General features: G+C 43.4%; 1 protein-coding gene across 3 annotated transcripts in view; it reads left to right on the top strand.

Annotated features, from left to right (window-relative positions):
* The window catches only part of nid2a (nidogen 2a (osteonidogen)), a 29,417-nt gene extending 2,788 nt beyond the window's left edge, over positions 1-26,629 (top strand). Inside the window, exons 4-40 of one of the 3 annotated variants that reach the window (XM_029515815.1) lie at positions 5,511-5,612; positions 5,719-5,858; positions 5,984-6,116; positions 6,218-6,556; positions 6,890-6,998; positions 8,274-8,313; positions 8,640-8,749; positions 8,848-8,981; positions 9,070-9,181; positions 9,494-9,694; positions 9,775-10,005; positions 13,718-13,864; positions 14,489-14,617; positions 15,512-15,637; positions 15,730-15,866; positions 15,949-16,054; positions 16,139-16,263; positions 16,348-16,453; positions 16,965-17,098; positions 17,178-17,277; positions 18,090-18,214; positions 18,330-18,435; positions 18,533-18,666; positions 18,748-18,853; positions 19,137-19,261; positions 19,353-19,458; positions 19,742-19,866; positions 19,966-20,071; positions 20,874-21,003; positions 21,094-21,194; positions 21,281-21,453; positions 22,181-22,310; positions 22,405-22,576; positions 24,226-24,383; positions 24,616-24,739; positions 24,857-24,969; positions 26,313-26,629. In XM_029515815.1, coding sequence (XP_029371675.1) covers positions 5,511-5,612; positions 5,719-5,858; positions 5,984-6,116; positions 6,218-6,556; positions 6,890-6,998; positions 8,274-8,313; positions 8,640-8,749; positions 8,848-8,981; positions 9,070-9,181; positions 9,494-9,694; positions 9,775-10,005; positions 13,718-13,864; positions 14,489-14,617; positions 15,512-15,637; positions 15,730-15,866; positions 15,949-16,054; positions 16,139-16,263; positions 16,348-16,453; positions 16,965-17,098; positions 17,178-17,277; positions 18,090-18,214; positions 18,330-18,435; positions 18,533-18,666; positions 18,748-18,853; positions 19,137-19,261; positions 19,353-19,458; positions 19,742-19,866; positions 19,966-20,071; positions 20,874-21,003; positions 21,094-21,194; positions 21,281-21,453; positions 22,181-22,310; positions 22,405-22,576; positions 24,226-24,383; positions 24,616-24,739; positions 24,857-24,969; positions 26,313-26,323 — 4,806 coding nt within the window. In that variant the 3' untranslated portion in view covers positions 26,324-26,629. The remainder of the gene's footprint in view (positions 1-5,510; positions 5,613-5,718; positions 5,859-5,983; positions 6,117-6,217; positions 6,557-6,889; positions 6,999-8,273; positions 8,314-8,639; positions 8,750-8,847; positions 8,982-9,069; positions 9,182-9,493; positions 9,695-9,774; positions 10,006-13,717; positions 13,865-14,488; positions 14,618-15,511; positions 15,638-15,729; positions 15,867-15,948; positions 16,055-16,138; positions 16,264-16,347; positions 16,454-16,964; positions 17,099-17,177; positions 17,278-18,089; positions 18,215-18,329; positions 18,436-18,532; positions 18,667-18,747; positions 18,854-19,136; positions 19,262-19,352; positions 19,459-19,741; positions 19,867-19,965; positions 20,072-20,873; positions 21,004-21,093; positions 21,195-21,280; positions 21,454-22,180; positions 22,311-22,404; positions 22,577-24,225; positions 24,384-24,615; positions 24,740-24,856; positions 24,970-26,312) is intronic. The other 2 variants (XM_029515807.1, XM_029515823.1) reach the window with 2 other exon arrangements.
* Positions 26,630-26,658: the final 29 nt, after the last annotated feature.

Here is a 26,658-nt window from a genome sequence, read left to right as displayed (position 1 = left end):
TAAAGGGTTACTTCGAGCAGCAATAGGGGCTTTGTTTAAGTAGTAAATAAAGACAGACTTAGTGAACTTATCGATCAAACAAACAGTGCTTTGTTGTTCCAGGGGTGTAGCATGTGGGATGGAGGGATGAAGGGAGTGGTAGATTTAAGGAAAAACCCCAGGGGATCTCTCTGTCTCTGCCGCCCCCCTCTCATCTGTGTTTGTCCTTGTCTTTACTCCCATGGTCTGGTTTCTCTTATGCCATCTTCTTTCTTCCTGATTGATCAAAAGCTAAACATTAAAACAGTCCAGCATATGCAGCAATAAGCCTCGGACAACAGGTTTTATTTTGATTGTATGCTTGCAAAAAGGACAATTCAGTGATTGTGTCTTCCCTCACCCTCAAATATTGGAATTAAGTCTCGATCCATTGTTGACAAAATACTGACAAGAGGTTGGTGTCCACCTTTTTGTGTTTCTGTGTGTGCTAAGAGGGGAAGAGGGGGCTTGTTTTGTTATTTAAAGGGTCTGTCTGGCTTGTCAGATTGGAGCAGTCTGGGTCTTGGCAGGGATTTGCTTCAGCAGGTCTCCCTTCGGACAGATAGCATCTTCCTTTGAAGTGATTAGCCAGAGGTGCTGGGTGGGGGGTATGTTGTGAGTAGAGTGGTATGTGTGTGTGAACTGATAAATCTGAGGTGTGTGTTTGTCAGGATGTGTGTTGGGAGTGATGAGATTGGGGGGAGGGCGCTGACTGTGTAACGTTTGGGGGTGTAACATGGAGAAATGGAAGAAATAGCAGGAAAACAGAGTGAGAGAAAATTAGAGCAAAAAAGTGAAGTGGACTTGTGTTTTCCGTCCGTTAAGTCTTGAAGATGCTATTATCATAATTGGAAAGTAATTGCGTCACTTGAAACCTAAAACACATATTCTCTTGTGCTACCATGTAGCTCAATTTGCTAATGACCGGAGTCATTTACACACACAGTATGACCTTCTGTATGCTGATGCTGAAAGAAGTGTTGACCAGCTTTGGTTTGTGCAACATGCTCCAAATGCTCCCATGCTGCTGGATGCTGTGACAACTTCCAGTTGCCTAAAATCTTTCAATGCATAATCTGATGACATGTTAACTGAGGAGCTGGTCCTGGCTTTGTTACCTTCTCGACTTGCATATTCCTCAGTTTGGATAGAATTGCAAATCTGTTAAGTAACGAAAAGCATTTTTTAAGGTGGGATTTCTGCATTTGACCATCGTATTTTCTCTGCTCTCTTCTGGAGCACAGTAGGAACTTTTGTTTCTTGCCGTCTTATTTGTTGTTTCTGGTGGCCCACATGCAGTGACACAGGAGGTATCCCTTCAAATATGTTCATCCCTGCTCAAAGCTCATTGAACTTCAGCTTTCATAATATGTTATTTTGTCCTCATGAGACGGATTCTGTTGAATAGATTTAGGACTTTGTATCTTGATGACTTTAAGTACCAGTGCAGTCATGATGCTCTGGTTTGTATTTACTGTAAAGATGTTCATGTTCACAAATTTTCAGGATCTAAGAAAAGCGCATGGCTTAGCTCACCGTGTGTTTTTGAGCTGATCAAAACGGTTCTGGAAAACCTCCATAACCCAAGAAGCTGTTTCCTTAAGCTTCAGCAGAGCAGGGAATCCTACAGGAAAAAAGGAGAAGGGATTTTGAGATGACAACAGCAAAATACTGACCTGACCGTTCCTGCGTGGGATGCATTGTGCGTTGTGTGTGTTTGGTGAGTCCTGTGTGCCAGTTCCCACGCTGTAGGCAGTTCCGTTTATTGCGCTCGGGTGAAGTTGGCAACTGGACTGCAGCTGCTCTCGGTCTCTCTCTGCCTGTTTGCAGCTGTGCTGAAAATCCAGCAACCAGCTGAACAAGTGTGGTTTATTCATTGTGGCCTCCCTCTACCTTCTGTCTCCCTCTCTAGGAATGTTCTGGGCTAACCAGAGCAGGATCCAGCTCCACATAATTATGACATGATTCATTACAGATTTGTTACAGCGTGTTGAGTCATAAATCCGAAAGCCCAGACAAGATGGAAAGTGGAATAAACTGCAAGTAAACAAGGCGACTAGTAAATTAACAAAGTGAAACAAGACCAAACTAAGCTGAAGTATGTTAAGACAAAGCTAAATGAAACACATGGACAACCATAGCACGTGATTCATGTCAAAAGTTGCTGTAATATTAGAAGTGGCATACTGAGTGTCATCTTTGGACTGGGGAAAGAGCACTTTAAAACAAAATGTCCAACCTTCAGTGTGTCTTTCTTCTGACATTAACACATTGTTTTCCAGCTTGTTGCTCTATTTGCAGAGCATTTGAGTATCGATTGAGTGACAGCAGCAACATCAGTGTAGTTCAGCAGAGCACATGTTCGCAGCTCCTTTTAGATGTGGTAGCGATGTTCTGTGACATTAAGCCGAACTCTGACCGTTATCCACTTCCCTGAATTTGGGTTTGTCAAATAATGTTTTTAAAAAAAAAAAATCATAAATCAATGATTTGATGCACATCCCAGCAGATACTCAGAGGAATCACTGTAGTTTTAATAAACTGCGATAAATAAACTTCTTCCATTATCTGAACACAGAAACAGAACGATATATGCAGAAACGGTCAACAACAACAAACACAGCCGAGTATTTTCTACTGAGCAGAAAATAAAAAGTTGCGCCGGATAATTTCAGGCTCTCAGCCCCCACTGGGCTGCAGGCTGACAAAGCAACCACCTCAACCTTAAAGAGTCAGGGACGACACTGATGCAAACCTTTGCTGATTCAGGAGACAATTAACGTCTGTGTGGGTGTGTCTGGTCAGTGTGAGGACCGTGTGTGTGTGTGTGTGTGTGTGTGTGTGTGTGTGTGTGTGTGTGTGTGTGTGTGTGTGTGTGTGTGTTTTTTTTTAAGGTGTTACAAAAAGCCCATAGGGAGGTCAAGGGTTGTGTGTGTGGGTTTTTGTGAGGTGGAGAGAGAACAGAGGGAGAGAGTTTGTGTGTGTGGGGCACTGTCAAAGCGCACACAAACACACACTCACACATACATACTGAACTACACTGTCTGAAAGTCTTTGATGTATGTTGGCCGCAATTTGTTGTCTTCCAGCTGTGAGTCTTTAAAGCGCACCAGGACAACTTTACACACAGACACTCGAACACATCAAATGACCACACAGAGAGAGGAGGGTGGAGGATGACTCAGATTAAAGGGGTAGTGCTACGCTTTTATTCCCCAAAGTTACATTTGAGGATCTTAAATATTCATCATATGTGCCATGTACTGAATGGAAACATAAATCTAACCATAAACTTTGGCATAAAAATGGTTTTATGGGGAATTCATGTCGCTTTTATGTTTTTGGTCTTTTGTATGTAAGCAGGCTGACTGTTTATTACCACACTTAATTCTAAGATATAGCTACAAACAGCTACAAGGTTATATTGTGCTCCTCATCCATCTTTCTGCATGAAACAATATCTTAACTCTTCCTGTAATGCAGATAAACCTGAAAAATACAATTTAGTAAGTTTGCATGCTTACGTTTGTTAATGCACAATCATTTTTACAGATATTTGGCCATAAAACAAAATGTAAGACAAATTACAGTTTTTGCAACACGATTCAAGCTCTAGGTAACACAAGTGTCTGTACAAAATGACGTCCACGCATGGTCACAGTGGTGCTAACCAAAAATAGAGATTATCTGGGGGTTTAGGATTTACATTTTGATGGAGACACTGACTGACTCACTTACTGAAACACAAATTCAGTACGTTTTGGATGGAAATTGCATCTTCTCACATTTCTCCCATTGTAAACCAGACCTATAGCCCATCTCTGAACTCCACCAACGCCCACATCCTTTCATCTCTCTTTCTGTCTTTACCTCTCTCCCTCCTCCTCTTCCCTCTGTCTCATCTTCTCCCTCCCCTCCTTCTCCCAGGAAGAAGGAGGAGAGAAAAGCGCAGGCAACTAGAAGGAGCATTAACGACAATGAAAAAGCAGATCCCCTCTTGTAGCTCCAGCCTCTCATCCTCCTTCAGAGAGAAAGATAAAAAAAAAAAGAGACCGACCCCCTCCTCACTAATTACAAAGATCCCGGAGCCCACAAACAACAAGATTGTTCAAAGATGTTGATGTAAACAATTAGGAACACACACACACACACACGCATTCACATGCAAAGAGTATAGGTGGAGGTACATCTGTGTTTGTGTGCGCACCCCATATCTCACATTGTATCCATGTCTGGTTGCATGATGCAACATCATCATGAAAGATATGCAGACACACAGGAAGACAGCTGTGAAGATCAACATCTGGGCTGGGGGTTGAGAGGCCAGGGTGTGTGTATGTGTGTAGATAATTTGATTCTGTCCTAAGGGAAACAACATGAGATTACACACAGTCTTCCCTTCATTCACTAAATTTGTGTTTTTTTAACTGTGGTTAGGGTTGAGTGGGCCGAGCCGCCCTCACATACATATAGGAAAAGAGCTGTGGTGGAAAAATGGTTTGGATTCATCAGCTCATACTGATTCGGTTCATTAGATTCATCCTCATTAGTGTTAAGTAGATGTTTGGAAACCCAGGTCCTTTGTCAATAAACTGTGGTGGTCAGAGGAGGGTGGAGGGGTGAGAAATCTGAACGGGAATCCCAGGAGAGCTAGAGGGGAGGAGGAGAGGAGAGGTGCGAAGTTTAAACATGAGGAGTGAGTGTTAAAATAATTGGAGGCTGAGCTGAGCTGACTCAGGACACACAGGAGGTGACCTCATCTCTCTGACACCAGCTGATCTGACAGATTCAGCCATCAGAGGCACCAAATAAAAGAAATAACAGCACGTTTACCTTTGATTTAGTTTTAGTAAATGCTGTGTTACTGAAAAACTGCTTGAATGCTTGATTATTTCTAGATGAAATGAAGATTATGTAACTTTTGCTGAACAGCACCGTGTTATAATAATTTCACAATTCTCCACCAGTTTAAAAGACCAGAGTTGGCACCATGAGCTGATTTGTTTAATTTTATAAAATGTGTCCACTGACTTTAAACTCATGTTTACAGACTTCTCCAGATCTTATTTCATATTAAGAAAGCCCCAAATTGGTGTAGATGGCTCAGTCAGTGTGTTGGAATAGATACAAATACAGTCACTTTAATCTTCCACCGCAGATATCAGCAACTAATGAAACTCCGACAAAATAAAATCCAGCATTAAAACTTCATCAACCAGGCTGGTTTTATAGACTATGGCCAAACACACTGTTTCAGTGTGGTTTCACTCAAGACCTTTTACCACCACAATCCGCTCATATTTGACACCCACTGAATGTTTGCACCAGATGAAAAGGAATTTCTTCAAGCCATGGCTGAGACATCACATTCAAGAGTCCAAAACAACGGCTGTTCTTAATTTATCATTGTAGTGCAGGAAGCAGAGAGCATGAGGATTTTGTTCTTTTGTTTTCAGTGGTTGATGCTCACACTGTTGGTGCTTTCTCTTCAGGTGAACACTTTCCAGGCTGTAATTGGTTATGATGAGACGGACTCATACGTTCTCTTCCTCTACCCTGAAGGTGGTCTGAACTTCTTTGGGACCCGACCCAAGGTAATGTGGTTTGATGCAAGGCCTTAGTTCATAGCTAAATGTGCAGATTGAGTTATAGTTTAATCATCTGATCTTCTGGGTAAAATATTCTCTCTTCTACTTTTAGGAGTCGTATAATGTTGAGATCGAGCTTCCTGCCAGAGTTGGCTTCAGCAGGGGAGAAATTACATATTTGATTTTCTCTCGAACTGAAGGACCTCACTACAGTGTTACCAGTGATGAGCAGAGTGTTAAAAACCTTTACCAGTAAGTATAAAATCTCCTTCACCCTTTCATAATTGATACACATGTTTCTGAGACTTCTCTCTCATTCCAAAGACCTTGCAGACCTAGACAAGGCTGTGTGCTAATGCCAGTGTCTTGCTCTCTAGGGTTGGTAATACAGGAATACCAGGTATTTGGCTTTTCCACACTGGGAACCGTTATTCTTTCGACAACATTGTTCCTGCGTCCGTTGGCGGATTGCTTGCTACTTCACCATCTGGAGGATACGGCCACCCCCTGGTAATTTTGTGTTTCTTTCTTTATTTATTGAACTTATGCTCACCAGTTGCTCTTGTGCTCTGCTGCACAGAACTCTGAGATTTGCTGACTTTTCCGCCCAGGACACCACGACCCCTGAGTACTCTGACTTTGAGGACTATGCAGAGAATACCTTTGACCCCAGTACCCAGGAGGAGGACGATGATTACCCTCTGACGGGCCGGGATCCTGAATTCCAGCCAGCCCCGAACACTGGGTTCCCCTCAGAGTCAAATCCGGCCGCTCCTTTGTCTCCTTCAGAGGATCTTATTCACCAGGTGCTGTATGGAGGCAAAGATGTACCGATGACCTCTGAACCCAGGTATGGTTCAGAGCCAGCAGAGAGACAGTACGCTTCCCCTAATTCTCCAGAGCCCGCAGCAGAAAGAGGCACTAAGGAGAATCAGGAACAGCAGCCACAGGTAACACTGAAACGCTCCCTGAAAACTTAAATCATATCACAGTAAATTTAGATTTTACTGACATCTTTTATGTTTTTTTATGAGGGCAGTTAAACTGTCAGAAGTTTGTAATGACAATTTCAAACTGCAGTGAATTTTTGATGGAATGCTGCATTGGAGACACCGTGGTTGTAATAACAAATGCTGGCAAAACTGCAGAAAACCCTACATACTGTATACAGTTTATTAAGTACGTGCAGATGAAAAGAGCATCTGGACAGTGTTAAAAAGTGTTGGCTTTGTGACAACAGGAAAGACATATTCAGAGTTACACAATGCATTCTCCCTCCATAGGTTCCTCTGGAGGTGGTGGACGTGTACCCCCCTCGCAGAAATGAACCACCACATCCGGGAGGTCACGTGGTCAGCGTGGATGAAGATGATGTTGATTTTGACACGGGGGGTAAGACACAAACCACAGCAGTGTGTGTGTGTGTGTGTGTGTGTAGATGTAAACATTCTGAAAGGACTGCAGGGGAATCGTTACCTTGGCCTCTGCTGCAGAGCTGCTCAGCAGCTGCCAGTACAATACTGCGGTTGTGCTGGGCAGCTCCCAGGTGTGTGAGTGTGTGTGTGAGTTCAACACTCCCTCCACTGCAACTGCTCCCATAGGCTTTTAGCGTCAATAAGAATGTGTTTTCAGTCAACTGATCTGGTTAAATAAGAGCCAAAAACTGCACGTGTGACTGGGGAAAAAAAAGTCTTCTTTTGCATTGTTTCCCTAATGTTGGAGTGATGACTTGCTATTTTTCTTTGAAAATCACATCCGTCAACAAAAATTGGTTTGTGTCCCTTTATTCAATTTTCCTTGGCTGTGTGTTGTTTTGTATGAAAACAACACACACCCATACTTTCCATATATATACACACAGCATTTTTCAATGCTTGGGTTCATTCTCTTCTGAGACAGAACATAAAAAAATTGTAATATACTGATATGTCAGTGTAAACAGCGTTGGCATGCGTTTGTTTGTGTGTGCGCACAAAAGCAGTGATTTCTCTACTCTGTGTGTAGTTACAAAATACCCTGACATCCTGTGTTCATCGCTGAGCGTCTGTGTGTGTGATGCCCCCGTAGCACGATAGAATGCTGCAATCCCAAAACAGCTATTTGCTAAAAAGACAAATAATGATGAGGAGAGACAGTGAAGACAGTAAAGTGCTCTCTTAGTAGTTTTGCAACTCCTATTTGGTGTTTAGCATCCAGTTAAAGGGTGAAGATCCTGATAGTTGTGCTGTAAAGGATGTGCAGGACCATCACACAGACACTGACAGAGACCAACAACCACGCACACTCACACTCAGACCTACAGACAGTTTAGAGTCACCAGTTAACCTAAACATGATGTGTTTGGTCGGTGGGAGGAAACCCACACAGGCACGGGGAGTGTGTATATTGGCGAGAGGACTTTAACTGTTGGTTTCTGTCTGAAGATGAGTGTGTGCTTCCCCTCATCATCTTGCATTTTTATGAATTTTAATCATTTCTGGCAAATGGATTCTGTCTCCATTTAAGCATCATTTAAATAATAAAGTATATTTTCAAGCAAAGAAGATTACAGATGGCTCATTTCCATAAAAACAGAACTTCTCTTTTGGGTTGGAAACATCCCAGTATGAATTATTACTCATTGTATATGTGATGCATGATAATAAAAATGGTCTTCTTCTGTCTTAGTGATTCACTACACAACAGAGAATAAGGAAACATGTGCCAGGTATGTGAAAACTGCCAGGATAAGGCATCTAATTCTCTATAACGCTTGGAGTTTTTTAAACTCAATGTGTCCTGAAATATGACCTAAATCAAGATTCATATGTTCATATAAAAATACTGATGTTAAAAAAGCAGCACCCTTCCCTCCAAAATGTGCATCATATTTTGTTTCCCTTCAGGAAATTGCTCACGATCCTGAACATTCCTTCATTTCAAGTACAAATTAGCACAACAGTTTTTTTTCCAGGTTTAGAAACAGGAAAGCAAACATGTCATCAGCAGCTACAGATGTAAATATTTTTTTTTTCTTTCTCTCTGTTGTTCCAGATTCCAGCAGCAGTGCTCCCAGAATGCATTTTGCACTGATTATGCCACAGGCTTCTGCTGTCACTGCCAGCCTGGTTTCTACGGAAATGGACACCACTGTCTGCCTGAAGGTTAGACGTCCATGTTCAACGCCAGTCTCCTTCCTGCACAAATGTTTCTTTGAGGGTTACATTTTCGGTCTTGTGTAACCCCTGTGCTGGTCCTACAGGTGCGCCGCAGCGTGTCAGCGGTAAGGTGAGCGGCACTGTGACCGTGGGCTCGACTCCCGTCCAGCTAAACGACATTGATCTTCATGCCTACATCGTCGTGGGAGATGGGAGAGCGTACACCGCCATCAGCGAGGTACAAGCTGGTTTATTTAAAAAAACATCAACCCTCCTGCATTTTGTTTTGTGTTTTCTCTGATTGGACCTTTGTGCTGATTGGTCAGGTACCTGAGCCAGTGGGCTGGGCCCTGATGCCGGTTGCACCAATCGGTGAGCTGTTTGGATGGCTGTTCGCTCTGGAGCTGCCCAACAGCCAAGCAGGATTCAAAGTCACAGGTAAAGTTTGTGTGTGTATGTGTCTGGGGTTCATGAGATTACTTTGCACGTCTTGACTCTTGTAGAGAGATGAGGGAAGTCCAATAGCAAGGACGTGTGTTTTGTGTGTTTGTATGCGCGTGTGCGTTTTCAGACTCCCAGCCAGCTGTATTTTCTCCACAGATCTGATATGAGGTGTTGTTGTTCTACCTCCCCTTTCTAATAGGAAGCAGCTGCGAGTGCTAGTGTGTGTGTGTTCTGTGCAGACAGACAGATATTCCACTTCTTCTGATCTTGATTAATTGATCGATCGATGATCGATTGTCACATCAGGCGCTGAGTTCACTCGCCGTGCAGAGTTGATCTTTTACCCTGGCAACGAGCGGCTGTCAATCACTCAGACAGGCCTTGGCCTTGACGACCATCACCACCTCACAGTGAATACTGTTGTCAGTGGCAGCGTGCCCTTCCTGCCTCCTGGAGCTGAAATTACCATTGATCCCTTTAAGGAGACCTACCAGTACTATCCATCCGGTAACCATGACAACCACAACAGACAAATTTGATATTTGATGGCCCGCTTTTTTCCCTAAAACATTCCTCTCCTTTCCCAGTCGCCACCTCCACCTCTGTCAGGGAGTTTTCAGTAGTTTCAGCCGAACGTGGCTCTGAGTCCTTCTCCTTCCAGCTCAAGCAGAACATCACCTACCGCGACTGTCGACATGACAACCGCGCCGCTGCCCCGGAGACGCTGCAAATCACCATGGAGAGGGTGTTTGTAATGTACGTCAAGGAGGAGCGCATCCTCAGATACGCCATCACTAACAAGATCAGCCCAGTTGGAGGTGAGTCACACCGTTGCACCTCTTTTTAAACATTACGAAGAACATTAATATTCCTTCCATCCAACTTCTAAGTTTTAGATTTTTAGAAGAAGTCCCTAAAGTGCAAATGAATCAGAATGCGATTTTCAAAAAAAAGCTGAAATGAATCTCCTTTCAGAGAAACTGAAATAAATATAAATGCCAATGAATCATTTGATCCAGCATAAAAACTGCTGCCAAATCACACATAAACATAAGTCACAAAGGGACCATGCTGTGGCAAACCCCGAACTGGGAAAAAAGCCAAAAGAAGATGAAGACCAATAAATCATTTGGGCATTTATATACCCAGGACCTATGTCCATCAGGTGTACGACACTGATCAGCTCTTCAACTTTGATTCCCTGCCCATATTAATGTCAGACTGTCAGTCATAGTTTTTAAGCAGACGAGCAGGCTGCAGGTGTCAAGAACGTGCAGTTGTCTCTCCCAACAACCAACCAGAGAAAAATCATGCTGCAAGCTGAGGGCATAAATGTGCACTGAAACCATAGACAACGATGTCAACATGGCCAAATTAGTCCTGCAGAGAAATTACACCACACTAAGGATCATTTCAACTCAATTTACGTCACATCTGATTCATAATGTTTCATTGGCTCGGCTTGCTCATGCTCGATTGACATTTATAACATGGACAGGTGTTGAAACTGCCCTGCAGACTGAGCTGGTCAAGCAGTTAAATCTAAATGGAGGCCAGTAAGATTCAGTGAGATTTACGTCTAATGTACATCTGAAACTGTGTACATGACTCACAGGGCTGTTGAAGGTCTTGCTTCTGGGAAATCCAGCATTTGAGTCACAGTTTATGGGATCTTTCTTTTAAATTTTTTTGTTTTTATTTGTATTTTGCATCACCTCCCCCCATCTCTTCTCCAGATACGAACAGAAAAACAAAAACAAAGATGGAAATATGTGTTGAAATACAGCACAAATATGTTGTCTTCTTTTTTGATCAACACGTGGCCGCCGTGCTTTCTTGATCCACTCTAGATGATAAAAAGCAGGCAGAGACTGGAGACCAAAAAGGTTGGAGACCAAAAGAAAGAGTTTGACACAGAAACAGTGGGAGGGTGGATTTTTTCCCCTCAGGTTTTGAATCCAGATCAAGTTTCTGTCATTTAAATGTCAGCACGTTGATTAAAAAGGTTATGATGACACATCTCACACATGTACACACACTGGTACACTCAGTCCACAGCTGGAAGACTTTTGGGGATCAGGGGTTTCGCAAACATAGTGTGTGTGTGTGTGTGTGTGTGTGTGTGTGTGTGTGTGTGTGTGTGTGCGTGCGTGTTCGAGGGTCTTTCTCTTTCTGGGAAATAATATCCCAGCCAATGACAGATTTTCTATTGGGGAGGGGGTTGTTGCAGAATAGCTGCCCATTGATGTCATGAGAATCAGAAAAGAGAGAGATCATGTATGTGTTGTTTGTTAAATGCTCTAATCTAGCATCCACATGGAGGTGATTAAAGTCTCATTGCCTTTATTTTTACAAACTTCAAATGAGAGAAAGATGAGCTTGAGCCTGATGATACCACATACTGTTATGAATGCATCTCTTTTTGCGTAAGCTGAATATCTGGACTGGCTCTGGAGTTCATCAGGCAGTTTGTGGTACCCACACTCTGGATTGCAGTGCACTCATGTTACAAACATCCACGAATGTGCACAGTCATGTATTTGATTGGCCAATATTGCGTTGTAATTGCTGTCTCAAGGTGCCGTTTAGGGTTCAAGTCAGTCTGAACAGGATGCCATGTCTGTCCCGATCTCTAGAGCTACACCTAAGATGTTCAATTCCCACAAAGAAAGGCGTCTTTTAAACTCGGTGCTCATAGCGCTGCCTGTATGAAATCTTATACTCGACTCAATGTAGTCCTGCCATGACATCACTGAGACGTCACCAGGGTTCGTTTCCTGTCAGGACTAAAAACCAACTCTGTGATGACAGATATTTCAGGTCTGGTCTGGTCCAGACTTTCAGAGTCGATGGCTTACTTTGGTCTTGTTACTGTTAAAGCTACTCCTTTGTACACTGTGTGTGTGGAGGAGTTTTTTTTTTTGTCTTTGGGGGGGGGGGGGGGGGGGGCAACAGGTGGGAAACTGCAGTCATCGCTTTGATGGTGTATAGTGGATGTGTGTGTTCACCTCTCCCCTCTCTCCCGCTCGTCCTCTGTCTTTCTCTCTCTAATTATCCCTCCGTCTCTTCTCCCATCCATGTTGATCTCACCCTCTCATCGCTCCTTCTTCCCAGCCAAATTCAGGCCTTTGAAGAGTCTCTCTCTCTTAGTGTAAGTGAGCGTTACACCGCCACATCCCTAAACAGCTCAGTTAAACATCATTCTGTTCAGATATTCTAATTCACATGTACATTTTAACCACCTCTGTGACAACAAACAAATGACCAAACTTTTCATTTAACTTGAAGTAAATAGTCCATAGATGTGACTGACAGCGCTGCAGTCAAAGCCATTTTAATGGTCTTTAAATTATTTTGAAAGAGAATAAACAAATGAGTGAGTTAGCTCTATTTACTCATATGTATTCAATGAACGTTTTAAAGTAGCAGACTTCAGCTTCACTGTTTTGAACACATCACTATTAGAGACAGATTTTGTAGTGAGAGAAATCTAAAACAAATGTAATAAAATTTACTGCAGGGCGTTTTCTTGGACAGATTTCTTTTTACTGTGTACTAGTTAAAAATTCAATTGAATTTCTTTGTTTTTCAGTGATTGATTGACAGGCCAGCCAAACCTTTTCTGTGGCCCTTGTGTTTTTGTGTGTTTATGTACATACATATATGGTGTGTAATATAGTATGGCAGGATACACAGAAATCCCAGTGAGTGATTGAAACCCCCCCAGCAGATCAGTCACACACTTGGCAACACAACTGAAGTGGAGCTTTTCCTAATGTTTCACATTTTTTTTCCTTGCAGAAATGAGTCTGAGGCTATTGTTGTGTGTCAGAGTTGTGTGTTGGAATGAGGAAAGCCTGAGCACACATCTGCTCGTTCATCCTGCGTCTGTCTGTGTGTCTCTTGTGTATATGTGTCTCTAACCTGATCCATATGTTGAATATTGAGGACATCAAGGGAGGAACTTCCGAAGAGGAAACCATCCTGTGGGACTTTGTCTGGGGTGATTTTACACGTGTGTCGGGTTAAACATTCCTCTAATCATCGTTCTCATCATTTGGCTTTTATTGTTCAATAATCCACGTCTCAATTAATCTCAATTCAGGACATCTGAAGTGCTGCACGGCCAGTGCTGTTGTGTACCCTTTTATGTTCATGTGTCTCCGGTTGCACAATGACTTTTATTTGTTTCTGTTTTTTGTTTTTTTTTTATTATTATTTTAAAATGAAATCAAATTTTCTTCTTTTTTTCCATCATCTCTGTACAATTTTGAGGAGGCAACACTTTATATTGTACCCAAAGCCATTATATTTGGTGGTTGGTGATATTTACATGCCATAATCTTTGGATTAAACATTGATTAAAGGGTAAACCAGTGTATTTTGGGCTATAAATTATTGGCCCCTTGACACATATATAAGTTGCGATGCAATTGATCCAATTATGACCCACTATACTAACTAAACTAAAACAATCACACTTTCTCTTCCATCCTTTGTGTTCTTTCGTCTCTTTTGTATGGTCTGCAGTTGAGTCAACAGGGATGGAGCTGGTCAACCCCTGCTTCTCTGGGAACCATGACTGTGACACCACAGCCCAGTGTCTCCCACTGGAGGGCCAGTCCTTCCAGTGCCAGTGTGCTACTGGTTACAGAGGAGACGGACGCAACTGCTATGGTATCTTCACTTTATATGGACATGCATGTTCGCATACTGTTTGAAAAGTCTCATCTTTATGGCGCTTTCCTCCACTCAGTGTTATTTCTCTCCTCACATACTTAGAAACGCAATCATGTAGACAAAAGAGACAGTTCAATAAAGCATGTCTGTGTTTCGTCAATTTGTGTCCATTAAATGTATGGGGTCAAGTGCAGGCTGGATGGATGGGATCATCTGCACTCCCATCCTTCCCCCTCTCTTCATCCCATCTTCCTCCTCCAGGTTAATGCTCTAGTTAACAGGGACTTGTGGCCTGTCATTAGCCCAGCAGCAGGCTTTTCTCTCCTGCTGACAGCACTAGGAAAGCCCCAGGCTCAGGCTCAGTTCCCATGGCTGAGCCTCAGTGTCTCTCTCAACATATAGAGGAATGTATGGAGGAATCCAGGTGTGGGGGTGCATGTTGAGTAATGTAAACAAGCAGATGTACAATGTATATACGCCAGAAACACCACTAATGACCCTTAATTACAGCTTTTACACTCACAGCCCTGCATGCAGCAGGCTCTGTTTGTCAGATAAGGAACTGCTTGGTTTATAGGTTCAGGGATTTTTGACTTACTTCCTCTTCTTGCCTCACTGCAGACATAGATGAGTGTGCTGATGGCCTGAGTTCGTGTGGTGCTCACACAGTGTGTGTGAACCTGCCCGGGAGCCACCGCTGCCAGTGCCAGGGCGGCTATGAGTTTGGCTACGACGGGCGTACCTGTGTTGGTAAGTCTCGGTGACAGTGATGTACACATGGTACGGGATGGAGCTCTGGAAATGAGACAAAAGCTGTGTTCAATTATAGTGGAGTGTTTTCACTTTGCTTCAACATCAGTAAGTTGCAAAAGGCAGCTTGTGCTGTGGCTGTGACCTCAACAACACATGACTCATTAGTGTTTTCATGACAGTCCATATAGTGGTTATTTAAGTACTCGCCATCCCAAAAGTCCTGCTGCTGAGGGGTTCTAACACCACATCTATTTGCTCTTTGCATGTAAATTAAACTCTGATATTTTCCCATCTTCATCAGGTTCTCATCTTGTCAGCTGTCAATTGTACTTGTTGGGCCCCAGAAGTGAACTATGTGGCTGCATGTTCCAAAACAGGCCAAATAGTTGGAAGAGACCCACATATTTGTCTGAACATATGAGCAACATTTCTTCCACTGTTGTAGAAGACACAGCTGCAAGAGTTAGGAAACACACAACCAAAGGGGAGGATGGGTGACAAATGTGAGAACAAGAGAGGGAGTGAGGGTGAGATTAGACAGGACAATGACAAATCAAGCAAATCAAGCAATGACACAATGTGTGTGTGTTACTTCGGAATGTGTTGAGGTGCAAGGTCCTTCTGGTGGGAGTGTGTGGGTGTCTGTGTGTGTATGTGAGCGTGTCCTCTTCGCACATCAGTCTGAACTTTTGATGAACTCCCTTCGGACTCTCCCTACCTCCCTACATGACAGAAACAGTATGGGATTCTTTTCAAGGCTTTGGAATTCGTCACGTTTTTGATAACATATCACTGAACTGATTTTATGAATGAGTCTTAATTTGTGCAGTTAGTGGAGTTTCCTTTCTGCATTTGTGCCCGTTGATGTTTTCCTTTCCTGTTTTTCTTCAGACGTGGATGAGTGCAGCTCCTCTCCGTGCCATGTCAGTGCCCAATGCACCAACTCACTGGGATCCTTCCAGTGTCAGTGCCAGCCTGGGTTTTATGGTGATGGTTTCTCCTGTTCCCAGCTGGAAGGTCAGTGAATTTGTCTTATTCAACTGTCTTGTCTTGTCAGTTCCATCAATACAAATCTAAAATGATATGTGTATATAAATTTGTGCCCACAGGACAGACAGTTCGTCCAAAGAGCCAGTGTGAGCAGCACAGAGATAGTTTGCAGAGCGGTGTGGAGGCTATGGGACGGCCGAGTATTGGAGCCTTCGTCCCTCAGTGTGACTCAGACGGGCAATACCGACCGCTGCAGGTTTGGACAGACTGACTGGACATCTGACTCAAGTGGTAGAGGTGATGAAGTCTTTTTTTAAAATTTCAATCATTTATTCCAGTGTCACGGCTCCACCGGGCATTGCTGGTGTGTGGACAGTCGGGGACAGGAGAGAGCAGGAACCAGGACTCCACCTGGAACAGCCCCCAAAGACTGTGACAGACCAGGTGCAACATCTGCAAGTGGTTCCTCAATGACAGGACTGGTGTAGGAGACAATGTTCTCATATGTAGTTCTATTTGTCTCCTCAGAGCGTCCTAAAACTCAGTGTGAGCAGCTCAGAGACAGTGTCCAGACCACCAGTCCAGAGGGGTATCCTCTACTTGGAGCCTTCGTACCTCAGTGTGACGATAACGGACATTTCATCCCACAGCAGGTCAGTGACTCGTCTGGACTTTTTACCACCTCCAGATTCAGTTAAATCTGCAGCCAAATTCATCCCTGTTGTGATTCATTGCAGTGTCACGGTTCCACTGGACATTGTTGGTGTGTGGACAGTAATGGAGAGGAGAGACGAGGAACAAGAACAGAAGCTGGAGAAACACCCAGAGATTGCAGTAGACCAGGTGAGTGAAGAACAAACAGACAGATGTTTTCTTCTCAGCTCAGATTGATCGACAAAAACGCAAAAGTATGAGCTCTGTGTAGTTCCTCATTCATTTGGGTTTTCTTTGGGCAACAGGTCAAAGTTAATTATTTCGACACACATGTATATACAAACACTGTGTGTGTTTTAAGGGAAGAGATGGCCAATTACAAAATCAGTATTGTTTCTTTTCTTTAGAAATATAAATAAGTTTCCCCTGAGATTGATGAGTATTTTTGAGTGTGATTCTGATGATAAAGTGATTGGGAGCAGCATCACTCTTTTTTAGCCCTTTGCAGGAGAGAGTTAACATGTCTCACACATCACGATGACAGTTATGAACATGATACCCATTTCAGACTTAGATTTTTGCTGTTGCCTATAAATGGATTGATTTGAACTTCATCCACCATCATCCACGATGTTGCAGTTTAGCCCGTCTGTGTTATTCACTGGCTTCCAGTGTTCACACATTTATTTTTCTTCCAAAGAGGAACCAGAGCGTCCAAAAACTCAGTGTGAGCACCACAGAGACAGTGTGCAGACGACCAGTCCAGAGGGATTTCCTATTGTTGGCGCTTATGTACCACAGTGCGATGCCAGCGGACAATACACACAACTTCAGGTTAGCTCCTGATTGGTTTTGGCTTTCTAAACAAAAAAAGTTCTGTCTCCATGAAATGAATAACGTTTATGTTTTTCAGTGCCATGATGGATATTGCTGGTGTGTCGACAGCAGAGGACAGGAAAGAGCAGGAACCAGGACATCACCTGGTACCCGACCCACAGACTGCACCAAGCCAGGTAAAAAAGGAAAATATACACACAAAGACAGACTTTTACTTCGAATGCAGCCCCACATCAACAATCTGAGGTGATTAGTTACCAGCATGAGCAGGTGTATTATGTCAAGGCGCTCAACGGCTTTCATACCAAACATTGGCCTGTGAACCCCCTAATTCCTCAACTCGATGACAGGTCAAACAGACAGCACGTTTACATGAGTGTGGGTCTAACCCCGTAAGTGGTGCACGGTTGAGGTCATCGGGTCGTCGCCTTGGAATGCCTGAAAAAACATGTGATATCACTGTATGTGTGGTGGGAAGCTGAAAGTGAAGGACAGCAGAGCGCAACAGGAACATGAGGCCAAAAAAACAGTCCAGATGTGGATTTTATGACCATTATGAATGACTGTGAGAAAATAAATATTACTTCTGCTGTAGTATTCAGATGATTTAAACACAAAATTAGAACAATATCACATAAATACATTAGAAAATGCAGATTTATGGACGTGAGCTTTGACAGGATGCATTTCTTCATAATGACCATTAAAATGAATGCATACTCAGTAATGATGGTTTGAATTTCATTGCAAACACTTTTCCTGTGATTACAAACCTCCATTAAAAATAATATTTACTATCTAAAAGGAAATATACATCCAAATGAACCAGAGCACCAAAGTCTCAATATGTTTGCCCTTTTTCATCTTTCTTTTCTTTTCTTTGTGTAAAAGATTCACCAAAAGTATGTGGTAGTTTTGGCCCATTTGTGTTATCGGTTTAGGATTTCTCATGTAAATAAACTAATCTTTTCCTCCTCAAATGAACCAGAGCGAACTAAAACTCAGTGTGAGCACCACAGAGACAGTGTCCAGACCACCAGTCCAGAGGGGTATCCTATAATCGGAGCCTATGTCCCACAGTGTGATGATAACGGACAGTATAGGCCACTGCAGGTCAGGATTTGGTGACAGATACATTGAAAAAGTTTTCATTATGAATTTAAAGTAACTTTCTCAGAATAAAATGTCATTTTTAATGTAATTTTGATGCAATGCATTGTTGCTTCAGTGTCACGGCTCCACCAGGCATTGCTGGTGTGTGGACAGTCGGGGACAGGAGAGAGCAGGAACCAGGACTCCACCTGGAACAGCCCCCAAAGACTGTGACAGACCAGGTGGGAGGAAACATCACTCTACCTTAAAAGGTCTTTTATGTTTCCTTTCATCGAAAATTTCATGGTCTTGGTGTTTGCTATGTTTTTTTCTCCTCAGATGAGCCGTACCATCCTAAAACTCACTGTGAGCAGCACAGAGACAGCGTGCGGACCACCAGTCCAGAGGGGTATCCTATACCTGGAGTGTTTGTTCCTCAGTGTGACACAAACGGCCAATACACACCTCAACAGGTATCACTGTGGCTGTGCTGTCAGAGAGCATTTTATTTAGTACTGGAATGGCTGTTCCCATCATTATTATCTCTCCTTCAGTGTCACGGCTCCTCTGGACACTGCTGGTGTGTGGACAGCACCGGGCAGGAGAGACCTGGAACCAGGACACCACCTGGGACCCCGTCTGTGGACTGTGACAAACCAGGTAAGACTTTAGTTCTCTGTTTTTGGATGGATTTCGAGTTGACAAGAAACTTTATCGGAGTCAGCAGCCAGATTGCAGATCCATAATAAATGTCTTTGGTTGCCGGATGTTGTACAAAAGTCATAATTATCTTCACAACCATTGAATTCAGAGAGGAAATACAACAATGGATCTGTTTTGTCAGTTTGTATGGAGGCAGGAAGCTTGCTCTTTCTCCACTGCATCTTCAAAATTTGATGCGAAGAGGCTATTTGGTAATTTGTTCATTTTCCTGATGAACCAGAGCGCCCTAAAACTCACTGTGAGCAGCACAGAGACAGCGTGCGGACCACCAGTCCAGAGGGGTATCCTATAATTGGAGCCTTTGCCCCTCAGTGTGACGCAGAAGGGCAGTATCTCTCTCGACAGGTAAATCTGTTTTTCTTTGCAGACTATTTCACTTTTTTTCTCCTTCTTACTCTTAACGCTGTTTTGTTTTTTTTAATTGGTATATATGAAGTGTCATGGCTCCTCTGGACACTGCTGGTGTGTGGACAGCACCGGGCAGGAGAGACCTGGAACAAGGACATCACCTGGGACCCCGTCTGTGGACTGTGACAAACCAGGTAAGACTTTAGTTCTCTGTTTTTGGATGGATTTTGAGTTGACAAGAAACTTTATCGGAGTCAGCAGCCAGATTGCAGATCCATAATAAATGTCTTTGGTTGCCGGACGTTGTACAAAAGTCATAATTATCTTCACAACCATTGAATTCAGAGAGGAAATACAACAATGGATCTGTTTTGTCAGTTTGTATGGAGGCAGGAAGCTTGCTCTTTCTCCACTGCATCTTCAAAATTTGATGCGAAGAGGCTATTTGGTAATTTGTTCATTTTCCTGATGAACCAGAGCGCCCTAAAACTCACTGTGAGCAGCACAGAGACAGCGTGCGGACCACCAGTCCAGAGGGGTATCCTATAATTGGAGCCTTTGCCCCTCAGTGTGACGCAGAAGGGCAGTATCTCTCTCGACAGGTAAATCTGTTTTTCTTTGCAGACTATTTCACTTTTTTTCTCCTTCTTACTCTTAACGCTGTTTTGTTTTGTTTTGTTTTTTAATTGGTATATATGAAGTGTCATGGCTCCTCTGGACACTGCTGGTGTGTGGACAGTAACGGGCAGGAGAGACCTGGAACAAGGACATCACCTGGGACCCCATCTGTGGACTGTGACAACCCAGGTGAGATACTTGTGGCGTCTCAAGTTCGAAATACTGATCTCTGTATCTTCCTGTTAACACGGCATGACTTTTTGTCCCTTTCTGTGACTCTCACTCACACTCTGACGTCCACACAAGGGCCCATCCTTAAATTTAGTCCTTGCTATAAATTCATTTTATAACCATACAAACTTCTGAAATGGTCATTTTGTGGTAACACTGTTGCTAGGTAAACAACCGACAAACAAGACGGGACTGACAACACCAGTTACACCCACACATGCATATGCGTTTATACATGTACCCAAATTTTGCTCCGTGATCACAGAGCCTTTTTTCCAGTCACACTCATTCAAACAAGGAAGTTTTATTGTCAGTTTTGAAACTCCAGTACTGAAGAGTATTTCCTGCTCATTCAGTATTTGGGGGTCATGACCTCTGGCCCACATCGGGAGCTCTTAAGCTCCCTGATCTATCATCACAGAGCTCCTCAGGTCTCATCCTCCTCATCCTCAGCCAGAGTAAACATAAGTGGAAGCCTAAAGTGGTTTTGAGTTTAGTTTTAAAGCTCTGCCATAAAGTGAGTTATTTAAGGGATTTTACAAGGTAAACAGTTTAGACAGAGGCAGAGTGTGTGTGTGTGTGTGTGTGTGTTTGCCCTTTTAAAAACACCATTAATCAAACACTCCACATATCACTGGGACATAAACTCATCAGGCTAGAAACTGGGAATACAATAAAGATAAACTGCTGTCGTGTGGGATTATATTCCATTTTAAAAACAGTAACGATGTTGGGTTTGTTTGATTCATGTTCCCCTCAGTCCCTGTCACTCCTACTCAGCGTCCTGAGAGTGTGTGTGAGCGATGGAGGGCCAGCCTGATCCAGCACTACGGTGGAAAACCAGAGCCACAACAATACATGCCTCAGTGTGGGCCAGATGGACAATTCAGGTACACAACTCACACACTCAGAAGCAGTGCGGTGGTTGAGGTGGAGGATGAGTTCCTGAAAAAGTGGATTCAACTCTTCTTCTCCCTCAGTCCAGTTCAGTGTTACGGGGAAACCACGTACTGCTGGTGTGTAGACCAGGACGGACGGGAGGTCCCGGGCACCCGATCACATGATGTCGTCAAACCTGCATGTGAGTATCTTTCCACCTCTGACACACATTTTTGGTCTGTTTCGCTGCTATGGCTGAAACTTTTAATCCATCCAATCCTTTTCCAGGCCTTCCCTCAGTGGCCCCGCCCACCGTGAGGCCATTGCCTCGCCCGAGTGTAACCCCTCCACCTAACACTGACATCACACTGCTGTACGCTCAGGGACAGAAAATAGGAGCACTTCCTCTGAATGGAACCAAACTGGATGCGAGTAGATCCAAGACACTGCTTACTCTGCATGTAAGAGACAGACACCTTCAATGTATCTGATAAGACGTATTGGAGAGAAAGAAATCTCAATCTTGAGGAATCGGCTCGTATTTCCATGTATATCCATGTATTTCAGTCAACTCAAAAGTCAAGTCAAGATGTTACTGTGTTACAGAGAGAAAGCATGAACAACAAGCTCTGGGAAACTCCAGCAGTTTGAGAAGGGAAGGAGAGCAGGGGCGATATCTATATCTGCTTTTTAGTTCATTCTTTTCCGATGTTTTTGTCTCTCAGCCACAGTAGGTCTGAACAGCTTTGACCAGCAATGGCAAAAATAACATGGGTAACAGATTACAAGTGTTACTAGCCTTGTTGTCTTTGCTAGCAGCTTACAGTCAACATTTTTCTCTGATGTTAATTTCTCATCATATTTTCTGCAACCAATCAGCTGAGTGCAACTGAGAGCAGAGTCTGTTTCCTGTTTGCACAAGCTCGCACATGCATCTGTGAATTGAGATGTGTGCGTGCAATCGTTTTCTCATGTAGCACTAAAACTCGTCTGGATGGAGTAGAAGTGTGGATGTAGTCAGACAGACCAAACCAGCTGTAAATCATGTTGTATGTCATCAATAATAATCATCATAATGGCTGTTAGATCAAAAAAGCAAAGCACATAAAGTCGATTCGATTTTGCTGCGATCACAGTAATATATGTCATAATGTGTATGTTTTTGTGTGTGTGTGTGTGTGTGTCCAGGGGTCCATAGTTGTTGGCATTGCCTATGATTGCAAAGACAACCACGTATATTGGACAGATTTGTCTGCAAGAACAATCAACAGAGCATCAATGGCTCCTGGAGCCGAACCTGAGATTCTCATCAACACAAGTAAGATCTCACACACACACACACGCTCTCTGCACTTCAAACATAGATGTGAAAGATGTCAACACCTCCTGTACGGTCTCCCTACTTCCTGCAGATCTGGTCAGCCCGGAGGGTTTGGCTGTAGATGTCAAACGCAGACTGATATTCTGGGTGGATTCAAACTCTGACTTGATCGAGAGCGCCAATCTAGATGGCAATGGGAGGAAGACGCTGTTTGACACAGACTTGGTCAACCCCCGGGCAATCATAGTGGTCTCCTCCACGGGGTAAAACTCTTAACCTCTGATATGTTTTTGGTTTTTATGAAAAAAAAAAAAAAAAAAAATCTGACGAAATCTATAGATCTCAATCTCATCCTGCTGGTGCTTCATTGAGGCAGAGCGAGATGATTTTCTATCCACAGGGGAGCAGATGGTTTTCAGCCCATTATTAGAGCCATGAAATCAAAGACACAAGTCCTGAGACAGGCTGAGTCAACAAGGCCTGCAAATGATCTATTATTGCAGCGAAGACAGGTTTTAAAGGCAGTTTCAAACATTGTGTTGAGTCTGGTTTCTAGACCGTGACCTCCAAATGACTTCATCAGTGCGAGACAGGCGGCAGGCAGGACCAGTGTCCTCGGGTGGAGCGTCCCTTCAGTCATGTTTGATATAAGTAACATTGAGGCATTTTTCTGAGAACTGAGCCAAGAAAACTGTTCTGGATTTACTGATACTATTAATCCTGGACACACACACACACACACACACACACATATCAGTCGCCTCTCCAGGAATAACATCTGCTCTTCATCATTGCAACTAATCACATAATCAACAGTTGTGTGTGTGTGTGTGTGTGCATGCACGCGTGGGCGGGTGTGTGGGTGTGTTGTAATATAGTTGATACAAATGATTAAACATCGCAACCATAATCCAACTCATAAAACCTCAAACGTGTGTTTCACATTATTAACTTGACAGCTAAAAGGTTTAGTTTACACCTTAAGGCCTTGTGTATGTATTTGTGTGTCTGTTTGTGCGTGTTGTTGTGGGTGTGTATGTGTTTCTCTGACAAAAAGCCAAGTTCTAAAGGTAATGACTGTCTCACATGGGTACGTTTATGATTAAGCATGTGCTCTGTGATTTCTGAGCCAGCACGTTTCCTTTGTGTGCGCGCGCGCACACACACACACACATACCGCGCACACACACACACACATACCTCACACACACACACACACAAAACAAAGCAGATAGAAAATATGCATGTGCATGAATGCCCCCCCACTCACCAACATCTGCTCTCCTAAACTTTCATCAGATTGATTAACGCACACACACCCTTAAACATAATGTGTGTGCGTTGTGTGTGTCAGTTGATTGCTCATGTGGTGTGTATTACCTGTTGTTCCCAGAGGACTGCCCACATGTACACCATCATCTACAGATGATGAGCTGTGGCGTCATCTGCAGCCCACACAAACTCAGCCTGCAGCTCCGTTCTCTGGCTGCTGAGCTGTTGAAATGTTTGAAATAAATGAATATAATTTGACTCCTCACATTTATTCACACCTTGAGAGTATGTGTGTGTTTGTTTGATTGTGTTTTTTTTTTTCTGATGGGTGCAGATGTACCCATCAGAAAAAAAAAACGATTGCTGCTGAGGTCAAAGGTCGCATGTTGTTCAGAGTAACCTGACCGTGACCTCATCAGCATGAGACAGCTGCTCCCTTGAGCCCATGACCTTGCACCAACTTGTGTGCATGTATTTGGATGTGAGTTTGTGTGTGGTTTTCCACATCTCATGATCTTGACCAAGTCCCAGGACTCTGCACCAAAGGAAGCCCAGTCTGGCAGGAAAACGTGTCCGACTCGTCCACTCGAACAACCAGTCAGACTGGATGAAACTAAAGGCTAATGTCTTTGTCTTGCAGGTCTCTGTACTGGACTGACTGGAACAGAGAGGCTCCAAAGATCGAGAGTTCATCGGTGGAAGGTCAGAACCGCAGGGTGGTGGTTTCTGACGGGGTCGGTTTGCCTAACGCCCTCACGTATGACTCCTCATCTGGGCAAATCTGCTGGGCTGATGCAGGTAGACACCACTCTGCTGCTGCTCACGTTTACGTTTACCCACTCCACTCAGTCTCTCAGAGAAGCTGTGGGCTGATTCAAGTTCAAAAACACTTGTCTTTAAGACTTTGTGATGTTTTTTCCCCTCTCAGGCAGCACACATGTTGTTTATGACCCTGTGAAATCACTTGTTGGATGTTGGACAAAGCTAACTCAAATGTCTCAAAACTTCATTGCACTGCTTTTTATTTCAGGGACAAAGCGTTTAGAGTGTATTTCCCCTGATAGTTCGGGTCGCAGAGTGATCCACCCGACACTCAACTACCCATTCAGCATGGTTTACTACAGGAACCACTTCTACTACACAGACTGGAGGAGGTAGACATCCGTTTCATCTCCAACAGCTCTCTATTCTTCATCCGTGACTGATCTCTGCTCCTTCAGCATGAGGCCTCATCAACCTCACCATCTCTCTCTCTGTCTGCTGCCTCTCAGGGACGGCGTGATCGCGGTGAACAAAGACAGCAGTCAGTTCACTGACGAGTACCTTCCTGACCAGCGCTCTCACCTCTACGGCCTCGCCATAGCAACTACCCACTGTCTATCAGGTGAGACGTATGTCAGGTACTTTTTCATGCAACTCACACACACAATGTCTTTCACTTGTGGCAGGCTGTTCAGACAGTCGTAATAGATGTGTATGATAACAATCACAATCTCACACACACACACACACACACTTGTTTCAAGGTGTTACAGACAGTGAGGTCATTGGTGTAGTGATGTCATCACATCCGTCAGTTCCCACCAGATGTCACCTCGAGCCTGAAGGCTGCACTTACTCTGAGACACGAAAACACATATGTTGCTTTCAAAGTCTCACAGAAAGACAGAAAGAATGGATTTCAGTGTCTTAGCAGATGGGCAGCAGGTCAGGTCTGTGTTCAGGTGCAGTACTCAATGTGCACCCTGCACTTTGCTTTAAGAAAGTGAATCACAATATTTTTTGGAAATAATGTGGATCCATTGGTTTCTATCTTTGAATTTTTATTTTCCTTTGAATATTATAAATGATAAACCTTTTTCAAAAAGGAATTGCTCAACTGTAAACTATAAATGAATTAGATTAAGTTTAAATGTCAGATAAATCATCTGTTGATCGTTAAGATTGCCAACTGAATTATGTTAACTGAACACAAAAGACCTCAATACAATATCCATATGTTTGTGTGTTGTGTGTATGTGTGTGCACAAGACACAGGAACAGTGATTATAAAGCGCATGTGACCTACCAGTGTGATTCTTCACGAGACCAAAGAACAGTGATTACACAGCTGAGACCCTCTAGCTGTATTTTGTGTTTGTGTTGTGTCATGTTTGATGTGTCAACGTCTGCAGTCAATGGCTCTTGTTCAACATGTTTAAAGCAAAAAAGATAATCCTTTAAGTGGCACCTGTCCAAAATACATCTGCAGAGTGTAAAATCTGCTCATGATGGGAGAGTTAGTGTCCACGGTCTGTTCCATGGACCCAACAAACGCTCACAACGATCACTGTCACTTCTGTGTTGCTGAAAATGTCACGTCTGCACATTTAGACTAAATTGCAGCCGCTTTGCTTCAAAGTTGTGAAGGTGTGGTGTAATTGTAACCCCGATGACAGCTCTAAAACACACTCGTTAAAGGTCTGTCAGAGGCTTAGGTGCTATTATTGTTAAACACATGAATACAGATAACTTTGAGTCGCCACAAACAGTAAAATGCAGGGTTTTGTTCGGGATGGAGTGTGTTTGTTCTGTCATTAGTCCTCAGCAGCAGTGAAGCTTTCGTTCCGTCACAGGTGGATTCACACAGGAAGGCCATCCATTTACACCATGCTCTTTAAACTCAGAGGGAAGGAGGACGTTTGCACTTGCACTGAAACTTCTACATTTGTGCTTTGTGTGTTATAGGGAACCACTAACGACGGACCAGCAGCCGCTGAGTCCACAGGTGCTAAACGTCCTGACCAGAGGGCAGGACACCCCAAACCGTCCTCTCCAGTGTCCCTCAGAGGAGAGGACGACGAGCAGGAAGCAAGATGGCCTCCTGCTGCCACATTGACCGTCGGAATGAATTTGCAGCCCCTCCACAGACCAGGCCCCAATTATCTCTCCTTAAAGATATAACCCCCAAATCAATGTTGTGTAAATTTGTTTTATACCTCATTTTTAATTTTGTTTTTATTTTTACTGTAATTTTGTATGCAAGTTTTTTTTTGTTGTTTGTTTTTTTGTTTTTTTTTTTGTTTGTTTGTTT

Source organism: Echeneis naucrates, chromosome 2 (genome assembly GCF_900963305.1).
Source record: "Echeneis naucrates chromosome 2, fEcheNa1.1, whole genome shotgun sequence".
NCBI lineage: Eukaryota > Metazoa > Chordata > Actinopteri > Carangiformes > Echeneidae > Echeneis > Echeneis naucrates.
Note: the sequence above shows the minus strand (reverse complement) of the source record. Positions and strands in the feature narration are given on the sequence as shown.